Source organism: Corvus cornix, chromosome 2, assembly GCF_000738735.6.
Source record: "Corvus cornix cornix isolate S_Up_H32 chromosome 2, ASM73873v5, whole genome shotgun sequence".
NCBI lineage: Eukaryota > Metazoa > Chordata > Aves > Passeriformes > Corvidae > Corvus > Corvus cornix.
Window position 1 is genome coordinate 17,916,814 of NC_046333.1, and position 13,615 is coordinate 17,930,428.

At 37.6% G+C, this 13,615-nt stretch overlaps 1 protein-coding gene across 7 annotated transcripts in view; it reads right to left on the reverse strand.

Annotated features, from left to right (window-relative positions):
• The window catches only part of ARMC3 (armadillo repeat containing 3), a 65,025-nt gene that overhangs the window by 12,562 nt on the left and 38,848 nt on the right, over positions 1-13,615 (reverse strand). For 6 of the 7 annotated variants that reach the window (XM_019285333.3, XM_019285334.3, XM_010399268.4 and 3 more), the window contains 4 exons: positions 7,147-7,396; positions 5,857-5,993; positions 2,301-2,469; positions 1,317-1,417 (listed from right to left, as the gene is read on the reverse strand). In XM_019285333.3, the coding sequence (XP_019140878.1) occupies positions 1,317-1,417; positions 2,301-2,469; positions 5,857-5,993; positions 7,147-7,396 (657 nt within the window). The remainder of the gene's footprint in view (positions 1-1,316; positions 1,418-2,300; positions 2,470-5,856; positions 5,994-7,146; positions 7,397-13,615) is intronic. The other variant, XM_019285339.2, reaches the window with a different exon arrangement.

The following is a 13,615-nucleotide window of genomic DNA, read 5'->3' on the forward strand; positions in this document are numbered from 1 at the left end:
AGTGCCACCCCTGCACCTCTCCTGCCGTGCCCGTCCCTCCTGAAGAGCCTGTAAACATCCAACAAGGCACTCCAGGCACAGGACTCATCCCACCAGGTTTCCCTTATGCCTTATGCCAGCAATGTCAAATCTCTGGGACTGGGCCAAAGCCTGGAGTTCCCCTTGTTTGTCCCTCATGCTGGGGGCATTAGTGTGGAAACATTTCAGGTGTGGTACATTGTAGCCAACACCTCCTGAGGCACTTTGGGAGATCCCATTAGTGCCCCTTTCCTCAAGTTTTGACACAGCATCCCATCACTCATCACTGGCCAGCCTGGCTTTGTCCCTTTCTCCCTTCCAGGCTAGTTTAAAGCTCTGCAAACAAGCCCTGATAGCTCCTGTGCTAGAACTCTGTTTTCCTTCTGAGATCAGTGAATATCCAATGATGGACACAAAAGTAACTGGGGAGTTAGACTGCTGCCAAAGTGCAAAAGCAAGAAGCTGTATCAAAGTCAAAGAAAGAAGACCTCATAGTTAAAGACAACTCTAGGGATCGACATAGAGCATGGAAGTCTAATTTGTCATAGATATTCCCAGACATCTTTATGGTGTCATATACAAGCTTAAAAGGGAAGCTAATGATACTGTAAACCAAGTATGTGATGTGTTGACAGAGCAGAAGTTTTTGGACTTGCAAAATATTGGTAGAGCAATCTTTGATCTGTGAGACTGTTTACGGGAAATGGCTCCCAGTTAAACAAGCCCAATACCAACTTCCTGCATTCAAATCTAAGAAGATTTGTTAGGCTGGCTTCAACTTAAACAGAGAAGAAATGGACACAGGTTCTTTATCAAGCCTGAGAGCTTAATGCTTGGCTTTGTTCCACCCCTTGGAATGATGTGCTTAAAATTCCATGCATTTGTCTGTACAAGAGGACCATCAAATCATAGGTTTCATTGTCAAACGTTGACATTTAGCTTAGATGATATAATTATTACAGCAGATGACAAGCTTTTTTATAGCTAATAAAACATTGGGTGTCCCATCATCAGGAATCAAAGAGTGTTAAATGAATGAGTCTTCAAGGCTAAGATAAATAAAGCACCTCAACTGAATAAGCTATTTTCCAAATTCTTCTTTTTTATAAAATACAAATGTTTTGCCTTCTAGGACATAAAAGCACTGTGCTGTGAATAAAACAGATGTCTCTACTTTATATATGTGTGTGGATAGATAGATAGATAGATAGATAGAATGAAGTTTTTACTGGAAACAGTGAAAACCATTAAAAATATGAGCTATTACAACAAATGCTAGTAGATCTAACATGACTCACTTTTCTTGGGGTTTAGCATTAATGAAGATTATTGCCCGACGGTCAGTAAGCCCTTGCTTGCTTAGTTCTTCCAAAGACAAAAATTTCTTTCCATGTTTTATCTACAAGAAAATTAGCATAAAATATAAGGTGTTCTGTTCAGTTAAAGATGCAGAGAAAAAATATATTTAAAAGATACCTAAATAGTAATTTAAAATTCCTAATCGTAAACCAAAGACTGTGTAAGAACTTATAAAGCCATTCAAAATATCTGAAATTATTTTCTTCTTAATTTGCATTTTCTTCATCAATTATTCTTAGAAAAGATTGTTTATAAATATTTTAGCTTGTAGTTTTTGTTTTTAAGCATTCCAAACAGTTCCAGAATAAGGAATGTTCCTGATTCTGAAGGCTTTACAACACAGGATGGAATTTTCAAAAGCAACCAAGTGCTTTAGGAGCAGGTATTTCACTGATTGTTGGTAAGGCCAGTATTTCTACTTCATTTGGGTATTTTGAAAAGTCCTTCTCGGATTTAAACTGAGCATGGCACTAACAAGTGATACTGGAGTCAGTCTTTATATATAAACACTTCTTTTGTGAAAGAAAGAGTCATGACTGAGGTGAAAATATGAACTCTTTGCTTCCTTACGTAAAAATAAACAAACAAAATGTCCATAGGTCATTCAATGTCAAGTTAGCATTAAGTATAGTGCAGGGAAAGAGACCAGAAGAACTAAAGTTTGAGAAAGGATCTGGAAAGGAACTAGGTCTGAAGAGCTTAGATAGGATTGGCAGGATCACAACTAGGGAATAGCATGAAGATGATTTCATCCATGAAGAAAGATAATTGAAAGAGATCTGTAGAACAGCTGTGAAATTTCAGGACAGTAAAACAAAGTATTTTTCTGTAGCCAGATTCTGGCTTTTGCTACAGTACTTTTTCTAAATTAAGAGGAAAATTTTATTCTTTCTAAATAGAGTAATTTTTTCAGAATACCTTACCTGACCACAATCATAGAATCCATTAGTAATAATATTACTTGATGATAAATATCCCATCCGGCTGTACTTTTGGGAAAGATTGTTATCAAGTAGCTTTTCCAGAGCAGCTTCACTAAACTTATTTTTACGCTTTGTTGACAGATTAATTTCTTCTAGGATGTCTAAAGCACTGATAAATAAAATACAAAGGCTAATTAATCATTAAATACTAATTAACTGTTATTATACAGCTCAGAGTTAGTTTCAGCATTACCAAGGCCAAGGTAGATTCACTTCCAAGGGCTGATCCTGTGCCCTCTGGGCCAGCAATGAGCTGGCTAGGATGCACAGAATTCCTTCTCTGTGTGGTGCTCAAAAGCAAAAGCAATTCCTTTAGGTAGTTAAATGCTACCTAAAGAAATGCAGACAGGATGCCACAACCTTTTACCTAGAAGGATGTTATGCACCATAGAGAACTTGGGAAAAAAAAGATGTAAAAGTAATAATGATCAGAGCTGACCATATGATACAGTCCAAGCACCCTCTTTCCCCCCACCTCTGTCTCTCTGTCTTTCTCTCTCTCTTTCCAGCTGCAATGCAATTTGCAGATTCAGTTGTGCATTATGCAATGTGTGAATCCTTCTGGTCTAGGACTGCTACTGTGTTTAGGGGAGCACAGCTGGCAGATATTTGCTTAACATGAACGAGCATGGAAACACAAAGAGTTGTATCAACACCACCAGGATGGCAGGATTTTTGCAGCATGGAGATAGAAACAAATAGTAATGTGGGGACATGGGAGGACAGGAGTTAATTTCTTAAGCTGTTTCTGGTGCTGAAACACACATACTGGTAACATTTGACCTGAAAAACTTAGGAAAAGCTCACTAAGAAGATAAAGGAAACCGAATCAGGAGAACATCATATACTGCAGTTTTGAGACTGTTTAGGAATGAAAAAAAACCACAGGAAAAAAGGATGATATCTTCATGTGTGTGTGTGTGTGCACATATTCAAATTTCTATCTGTGTGTGTGACTATGCACATATGCAGATATTCTTCACGTCCCAAGGGATCAATTTTATATGTACCCTATATATATATACGTATTTCTGTGAACTACACAGGGAGCCTCAGTTGTGGACATCTACAATGTAGACTTCTGGAGGGATGAATTCAGATGAACTCCAGAGAACAAGTTTTTCAGGCGAGGCACATGACAACCTTCTCTTATAGAAGAGAGCAGTGGGAGAAGATAGTGGAAGAGCAGTTCAGGCTGTATGTTTACAGCATATTGCAGATAATCAGCAAGCAACACAGGCAAGAATTTTAAATGGGTAAATGAATAAAGAAAGGCTAGTGTGTACAGCAGGGTCTAAATCAAATGACATTACAGGCACAATGGCACATTGTCCTCATATGGAGGAAAGGTAAGCCAAAACCAGACAAATACAGCTGCACCAAAAATTCCATGAAGAGACAAAAACAAAACAAAAAAAAAAGCCAGGAATCAAACAGAAATGAAAACACTGACACTTCCAACAGAATAGAACAAGTAAGGGAGAAACCCAAAAGATGCACAGGCAAAGTGAGACACAACTATTCAGGGACCAAAACAAAAATAAATGTTTCATATGCTACAAGTCAGAGAGGAAAATGTAGGCCTCTTACTCAATGTGGAAAGAAAACTCATAACAGATGGCACAGAAAAGACTGAAGTGTCTGATGCCTTTTTTGCTTCAGTTTTCATAGAAAGGTTTCAAGCAGATGCCTGGCAGCAATATTAACAAGGAGGTAGAAACAGTAGTCTTGACATGTCTAGAATAAGTTTGAGGAGAAAAGGTTAGCAATCCCTGAGGATACTTACCTCATACACTCTACGAATTTGCAAAAGCAACGTTGGAACTATTTAAAATTGTATTGGAAAATTCTAGGCTAGATGCCTGGTGAGTGGAGAAGGACAAAGATACAATCTAGTTTTGAAAAAACTAAGAACAAGGAAATTACAATAGAGATCATTCAGCCAAATTTCAGTGTCCAAAGAACATTATATCAAATTATTAAACAATCAGTTGGCAAGCAACAAGAGATGAGAAATAGCCATTATGTAAGAATCAATCCTGTAAAGTCAATCTAATCCTTGCTGCAATAGGATAATTGAATTAACATATAGGCAGAAGAAGTAGATGTGTGATATGAGCTGAATTTGAAATATGTTTTGACTTTTGTAAGTCTTTTCACTTATTCCTACTTGGATACTCATGAGCAAGTCAGGGATATATGATCTACATGAAAATAACATGAAGTAGTGCCTGACTAGTTGAAACACTATGCTTAATGTATTATTATCAATAATATGCTGTCAAACTCAAAGGACACATAAATTAGAGTCCTACTTCAGTACCATCACAAAAAGGGATTAAATAAGAACAGTGCCATATGCAAGATACAGAAAATAATTACTGAGCTTTATTTGATGGTGGTATGACCTCACCTGAAGTACCTCATCCAAGCTGGGAGACAGTACTTCAAATGGCATAAAAAATTAGAGAAATTCTGAGATGTGTGATGAAATGATAGAAACAAAACTTGTCTAACTTTTTTATTTTGTCATGAAAAGGAAACAGAGAGGGACATGGAAAATGAGAAAATTTAGTGAGTTAAATGCAAATTGTTATAAAAAGTGGTTATTCAATCTCACTGAAAGCAGGACAACATGATTTGTTTTAAGGGATATTTGAAACTGAGAAAGCCCTTCTAAGTGTAAGGATATTCCAGCACTGGAACAGGTTACCTCAGAAAGTTGTGAAACTCCCTAGGATCAGTATTTACCCAAGCCAAAATATGTCAGTGTACCTTATTCTGTCTTACACTAGGATAGGTGGATAACGTCACCTTTGAGGTCCCCTCTTGATCTGAATTTCTGAGAGTCTCAGAAATCCCCTCATAGATGGATCTAAAGTATCTGTGCAGCCATCAGAGAAGTGCCCAGCAGAGGGAGCAGGGCAATTACATATATTTTAATTTAACAGTAACTTAAAGAGTTGCCCTGTCTGAGGAGTTCTGTGTCGTAATTCTTATAACCTAAACCAGATTCTGTAATTCAGATATTAATATATGGAACTGGGAGTTTCTAAGAAACAGAGCCACTTTCACGTGACACTTCAGCACACCTGCAGTTAACCAGAGCTTGTAAATCAAATCTATCCTATGTGTAATAAGTACAATTTACTGTATATTAAACTTAGTCTGAAACCTTTATTTCAGTTTCAAATGTATGGGGCACTGTAGTCCCTAATATTGATAGATATATGTTATCTTCAGTGTAAAGTCTAATTCAGTCAAAGAAACAATAAATGTTTTATAATTCTAGACAGCTCTCTCTGCAGGCTTATATTTTGTCAGAAGATTCTGTTCCTAAAAATCAATACCATTTCATCTGTAACATCTGTAGTGCAAAAGTAGTTTCAGCTTATCAGAAAGCTTTGTTATTCTGTTATAAATATGTAAAGATTGACTTAAATTAAATTCTCCCATCAAAAATTTTCTTCTGACTTTTGACATTATTTCTACTCACCCTAGGCTGCACAGTTCAAGAGCAGTTAGTTCATCACTTGCACAGATCATAAGAGCCCAAGAGGCATTTCTTCTGACTTCTTCCTTCTTAGAATGCAGCAATTCAATGAGTGGTCCCAGTCCGCCTGCATTTCTTAACTATTAGAAAAGTGAAGACATTGCCACTTATATCTTTCTTCTATCCCAGCAAGAACGGCCTGTGAAATTCACCTCCCAAAACATTCAAGCTTTGTAGACAAGCTATACTGGGCTGAAAAAAAGGTCATTTATGGGGATTTTGTGTTTCTGTGAACTCTGCATAGGCTGGAGCTTCAGAGTGGTACAAGGCAGACATCCCTTCTGGCTCTGCCCTGCTTTTCAGTTATTAGCCTGTGGTGTGGAACCCGAAGAGACTACACAACCCAAGACTGCCACAGAGAGTTTCATGGCTTTTTCTGTGTTCTGGTGCCTCCTAGCAACTAATTTACATCACAATATATTTGAATTTGTATTGTATGTATGACAATCTTATTAACATCCTATTCTCTTGTGTGCTACAATACCTTTCCTATACATGCTGGAGGAAATATTGCTCATTTGGATTTTTGAAGAGAAAGACATTTTAAGGACACTGAAAGAGGTAGATTAATTATCTATGCCCCTTATTCATGTCCTTATTAACAGCCTTGACCCATGGGAAAACCCCAGCTTATGATTTATGAATGCACATAGCATCATTCTTATTTATGAGAAGAAAATACTATGACCAATTCATAAACAGCAAAGAGTTCAACTTGCCGGATGTCACTGATCAAAGGATTAATTATATTTTGAGTTTTGTCTGAAATACATTTACTCCATGCATATCCAATATCTCATTAATCAAGGTCAGACATTGCCATTCAGGCCTTGAAAATGGGCAACAGAACTCTGAGGGAGAGTAAAGAGGACTGAACTTCTCATCTTCAAAGTTCACCTGACAGTTGCAGCTGAAAGAAACCTTGATGTTTAATGCTCCTAAATATACAGATCAAGATATAGCCCTGGTTAAAGCTCATTTGAGCTACTGAAAAGCTGCAAAGCATTAATTTGGTGAAAGCAAACAGTCACAAAAATTCAAGTTAAAGAAAACCCTTTCCAAGATCTCCTGAAAAACTGAGCTAAATTCAGCAGAACAAGTATCTCAAAAATAAGTAACTACCTAGAAAGCTCAGGACTTCTAGGTCAGACACAACAGATTCCTGATTCATGTAACTCCCAACTCAGATCTAGAAACGTTATCAATAACCACAACCTCAAAGAGTAGTTTTACCTCAGTTCGTGCATCAGCATCACAACCAAAGGCAGCCACAGCAAACGCAGCTTTGCTCTGCACTTGGCTGTTGGTTGAGCGCAGTGGCCCTGCTAGGGCACGCATGATACCATGGCTCTGGATACTGACGCGGGATGGCTCTTGCAGGGACAGATTTGTTAGCACTGCAATGGCATTGGCAACGGCTCCATCTCTCTGGGCATTCAAGGTGTTCATTAATGGCTCAATTCCTTCAGCCTCAGCAACAACACTAGCAAAATGAAGGAGGGGAAAAATATTTATCATTTTAGGACCATTTTTTCTTCTTAGTGTGCTTATTTTACCAACTAAACTAGTATTGCAATTCAAGATTTACATATATACATATGTATGTATCTGTACATATATATGTGTGTGTGTGATTTATATATGACTCACAGTGAGAATTCAAGAGGAACAACCTAAGCAGACAAACCAAGACACAAACTTCTGGATTCTTTAACTTACAAGGACATGGATTCTTTCTGAGTGAAATGAACAAGCCAATTAAATCCTGCATCTTTTCAAAGGTGAAGAATGTCTGTATCTTTAGTTCCAGGCAAATGCTTCTGTAGCCTTTTACCACCTTTCCCCATAAACATTCTAGCACGATTTCTAATGAGGATTATAGTGAACAGAAAATCACATTTTTCTTTGTTCTGCCTCTGTAAATGTCTGTGATCAGACACCTGGGTGGTATAAATATAAGCACCAAGTTTCTGTCATTCTTACAGCAAAAGTGTACATGTTCACAAGTGAACATGGTGCAGTTCAGTACAATGCAGGAATTACTGAGCTGGACTTACACAAGCTGAGCTAGAAGGGTAACAGCACACTCATCAGAACAGAGCTTAGGGCTGGCTATGACTATGAGTCCAGATCAACTAGTCTATCAACAGCAGATCCAGTTTACATATTCCCTCTGTTCCCAGATGATTTTACATCCATGGCTGAAGGGTGCTGCCCCTCAGCAGTGCTGGGACAAATGCTGGTGTGGTCAAGTCCTCAGCTAGACTTCAAATAACCTATTTCCAAATAACGTTGGGGAAGATGGCTGGGATTTTTTTTTTCTAAGGATAATTTCATAGATTTAGGTTAGAGAACAGTCAGAGGAAAAAAAACACTGAAGAAGCATTATTAATGAAGTAGGAACTTTGGGAAGGAGACAGCAGAAGGTGCAAGGAGCTGCACTATTAGAGCATATATAATTTTACTTTAAGCTCATCTGTTTGTTAAACAAAAGTTGGTAATATTGTTAGCAATGCACAGATGGCAAGTTGAATTTTCAATGCAACTGCTTTTTATACCCTCTATTAGTACGTTGTCTACATCAAAACCATGAAAAACTCTTCAACAAAAGAGTTTACACTTTTTATAAGTTTTGCTAAATTTCTGTGAACACAGTAAAAAAGAGATCTGTATGTGAACATCTTTTCATGTAACAGTGCCTTACCAAAATCTAGTATTTTGGTAACTTTCACAGTTACAAAATAAACCAAGCTTAGAAGTATCACATATAAAAGAAAACATTATATAACCAACGACTATTGGCACTGATAACAAACAAAAAACCTCATGAGGAATGCTGCCAGTCACACTTTTATGCAAATAGGACAGAAAGTAGAATACATGCCAACCTGTGCCACATAATCCCATTACATGGACAACATGATGTAGGTCTTACTGTGAACTCATCTTAGTGCAACTATGTCCACATTGTCAGAGAGGGGGATACAGATGCTCCTGAGCACACTTGGAATGAATCAGCAGAGCCTAATGGGGTTTGTTACTCTCATCTCTGCCTCAGGTGCAAGGCAGTAGCAGCTCACAAGTAGTGTTGGAGCACGGATCTAACAAAATCTGGCAGGCAGGCAGTAGTTACCTGTTCGGAAAACCAGGGAAAATGCAGCAATCCAGGGACTGAAGGTGAGTGGAATTAGCTTGGGTGCAACATTAAGATACAGGGTCAGTTTGGTGTTGCCTAATTAATCCTCCTGGAGCACCAGTAGCTTTAATGCAAGCACTTCAGTCTCTATTCAGAAGTGAATCTTACATTTTCAGATGTCCCACACTGCAGACATGTCTTCCTTCAAGTAGCTGGATTTCCCTTTGTGTGTCCTCCTTCCCTGTTCCTACTTGACCAGATGACAAAGAGCTGAAAATATTTTATTTGATGGGCGGCTTTCTTTCTCGTGGTTGTTTTGGGTTTTTTACTGAGGTAAGTATGTACTTCTTTGGTTAATACTGTCTTACCTTGCCCATGAAAATTTTATCCAAATTTTCAGCTTCAGGGCTATTGTAGCTCTATCCAGGCTGCTGTATATGAAGAAATTCTGGACATGTTGATTGCACATGTAAGAATGAGCTATACACCACATGTATCACAGGTTTGCTGGAAAACATCACATTCCCAGCATATGTAACAATGCCAGGACGGATCTGCTGGCACAGCTTGGGTGAGATTCGCCATACGCACACACACACACACGGCCATACACAGTAAGGTGTGCTCATGAGCTATCAGATTTACTGCATTATGCAGTGCATACACACACACTTTAACCAGGAAGAAAAAAAAAACCAAAAATAAAACCAAGCAGTTTCTCCTTTACAACAGATATACAGAAATTCCAGGATTTATGGGACAGAGTCACTACTCATAAAATGCATCACTGCATCTGACAGGTGTAGTATATCCAATATTTCTGCAGTAAGTAGAGGACCTACTATTCCTATACTACACCCAAGAATACACATATTCTCCCACAGGAGCTCCTAGTAAACATGTAGTCCCTGACAGAGTGGCTACAGAATGACACATAGCACTGAATGACGTAACCAATCACATTATAAGCAGATTTACTATAATTTCGATAAAACCAGCAAGTACACAAGCACTTAACAAAAGAGCAAGGTGACGGCTCCTTGTGTGTTCAGAGCTGACCTCAGCAAGGTACAGAGCACAGCCAATTTTCTCAAGTGCCACTCAACTTCAAAAAGGTTGAGAACCACTGATTTAGAAGATCATGCATATTTATTTCCATCCTGCATTCTACTTCTGCGCAGACTCATTTTGAATCACAATTTCATGCATATAGTTTAATCAAGTAGTACAAGTGAGCACAAGGCAAAAAGAATTTGTTCAAAGTGACAATGGCAGATAACAAGAGTTGAAGGTAATCAATGCCTTTGATAATAAGTTTTTAAGATGGCATGAACATCTGAGGCCACTGCTGTGTCCTGGTAACAGAGATGCACACAGAAGAAGGAAGAATGGGGAATTCATAGTTCAACTCACTCCTACCCCACAGGCCTCTGGAGAACACAGAAATAGTACTGTCACCCTGGGCCACAGAACCTGACCTCAGAAGGGAGCTGAGAGAATGAACACGTTTAAGTTTAAGGTGCTGAAATACCACACCACTAAGTATGGAGGTCCTTGCTCCCTTCTATCTTGGGCAGAGACATGCAAAGCGTAATCTTTTTGTCATAAGGCAACAAAAGTCAGAGAATGCTTTCACCAGCTCTGTCTCTGACTAATGTAGATTAGCACTAGACTCTCCCTGCCTCCAGAACACTCTCCTTCAGACACATCCTACTGAGACTGTGGAATTTATCAGTGCTTCCACTACAGAACTATATCCTCAAGGAAGAAGTGAGCCTTGGTTTATCTGAAAAAAAAAATACACTTTTTGATCTGGAAAAGGAGTAAATTAAATAAATCCACAAGTTTTTTCCTCCATGTTGTGTATATATTCAAAATACATACTTTCCTAAGGAAGGAGAAAAAAGGTTAGGGAAAAGGAAAGAAGACAATGATGAGAAAAAAAAAAAAGGATGTTGCATTTGCAACATCACCATTCTTTCCTCAAAAGCGGAAGCTGCCTATCTGAACTACAAATACGAAGAAAAAAACACGCAAGACAGATGTAGGAATTGAAGAGCTTAAATTAAAGTTAAAATAATTCACATGTTATGATTTATAAGCACATATTATGATCCTTAGAATGCCTACCCTAACAGGGTTAGGTATTTACCTTAATCAAGGTATACACAGTTCAGGTACCATAAGGACCTTAAGCACGCTCTTTAGTGAAACAGTAAAATTCTGATTACAATTGGATTCAAATGACTGTATTCAAGAAGAACTAAAATATTTTTTTCAACTGTAATTGGGAAGAGAAATATTAAAAGGTCAGATAATAAATATTTAATTAATTTATTTTAAATATACATTGTAACATTAAGACATTTTCTTGAAAATTCTCTAAAAGATAATTCAAGACTCAAAGAATAAATGCTGAGAGACTAAGAAAAACAAACATTTTCTTGACTACTTTTACTGCAAAAATAAATTAAGTTGTCAATAAAATCATAACCAAAAACTTCACAATACAAACTTTTTTTTAACAAACAATTTGGAGAAGTGTATGAATGTCACTGAAGTGAGTATTTTGTTGCTTTAGTTGTCTGGGGTGCAACAGGAAAGCTCAGATATTGGAAGTGTGTTGTAAAAACAATCAGCAATAAAAATTTGATGAAAATTCTGTGGGTTTTTTTTACTTTATTTTTAATAGTATAAGCACTCTGTGACAAGAACCACCTCTTTGTTGGCATCACAGGAGCATAAAAGCTCTGGTCTGTGACCAAGCCTTCTTGCCATGGCAAGAAAAAGAACAGATTATTTACTCAGAGCATCGGGAATTTTCCTCCTGAAGAGAAAGTCTAGCCTAAGGGAGAAAGCAACTAAGAGTGTTCAAAGAGCTGCCAGAAAACACTGAGACTGCCCCTCAAACCCCTAACCTAAACAACCTTCCAGGGAGGGGAGATAGAGGAGAAGAGCAGTGGTACAGCTTGACACCACTGTTTACTCAGGACTGTACTAAATTTACACTAGTGAGATCGACACTTCATAAAAATGGTAAAGTATGTTTGGTTTTGTTTCTTCTTTCATGACTGAACATAAACTGGTTTATATTCAATTTTTTTTTTTCACTTCTATGCTGATTACTCCCCCCCCACTCCTGACTGAAGATTTAACACAATTTCTGCTCAGAAAAAATTCAAATTTTTCCTCCTCACTGGACTTCATTTTTTTCAAATGTTTTTGCAACTGCATGTTTAATTTCTGTGCAAAATTACTGTGATTGTGTGTGAGGTGCTTAGCTAGCCATTTATGCCTGTGCATATCTCATTTTCATACATAATTGCATGTAAATTATGCATAAGAATTATGCATCTAATTACACATATTTTTTAAAATCAACTCTATCTATGTTAAATCGCATGACTTCTTTTTCACACCAGGCATTTGTGATCCAGCTCTCTTATGCAATTTCTGGCTGAAAAAGAATATCATAACCAGAAGTTTGAAAAAGCCTCAAGAAATAGCTTCCTTTTTATTCCTTAAATGTATTAGTATTCTTCATTAGCCTTGTTATGCCATCAGAATAATCACATCCAATAAATGGCTTCTGCACTTACCAAAAATTTCACTTTGTGATTTAATTATTTTCAAAAGCAATTGACTGTTGTAAATAGTCACTCGTATTTTATTCAAAGACTAATATTACTTCCGTTTTCTTCACTATACAAGGGAAATTAATGTCAGTACGTTTATTCTGAGTAAGGGAATCTAGCACAAGAGACTGATCTATAATCTGGGGGCCCTTTGTGCTCCAATAAAAATATTGATGATATCAACAAACCGTATTAATTTTTCATTTCAGGAACTGAGCCCTCTATCCTATTTTCTAATGACAAGTATCTTGTTGAAACTGCAACAAAACCAAAACTCAATAAACCTCACAGTCTGGACGTAATAAAACCTTAAACTGTCTGGGTTAGCAGAGACTGTAATACCTGACTCTCATTTAGCAATTCACAGAGATCTTCTAATGTCTATCATGGAAGTCATCTGACAAAGTTACACAGATCTCAGTTCTAAAATTGTAGTATACCTAAATTAAAATATTACAGGAGTATTGGTAATGAACTATCTGTTCATGATACCTGAGATTTTCAATTATAATACTAACTGCAACCTTTGTAAAGAATTTCTGACATTTCCACTATTACGTGGAAGGCACGAAATTCAACAATAGATACCCTTTTTGCTCCTCAAAGATCCCACGTACCTTCAGCCAGGATAAGCTCATGAAAATGACACAATCCCCCTCTCTCTTTTTTCTGACCCAAGAAGTAGTGCATGCAAAAATCAGTAACTAGGCACAAATATTCAGAGTCTGTAATCCACACTGTTACAAAAGCCAAGTAAGAGGGAACATGCATGTGTTGCCAGAGCAGCCTTCATGGAGGTGTAAGGAAAGGAAAGAAAAAGCCAAATCAGGGTCCTCAAAATTCCTCTGAACACAGAGAGTGAGGAGACCATGGTTCTTCTTCATCTCTGGAAGCACCAGCTGAGGAAGGATAAAAAAGCTGTGCCAAGTCA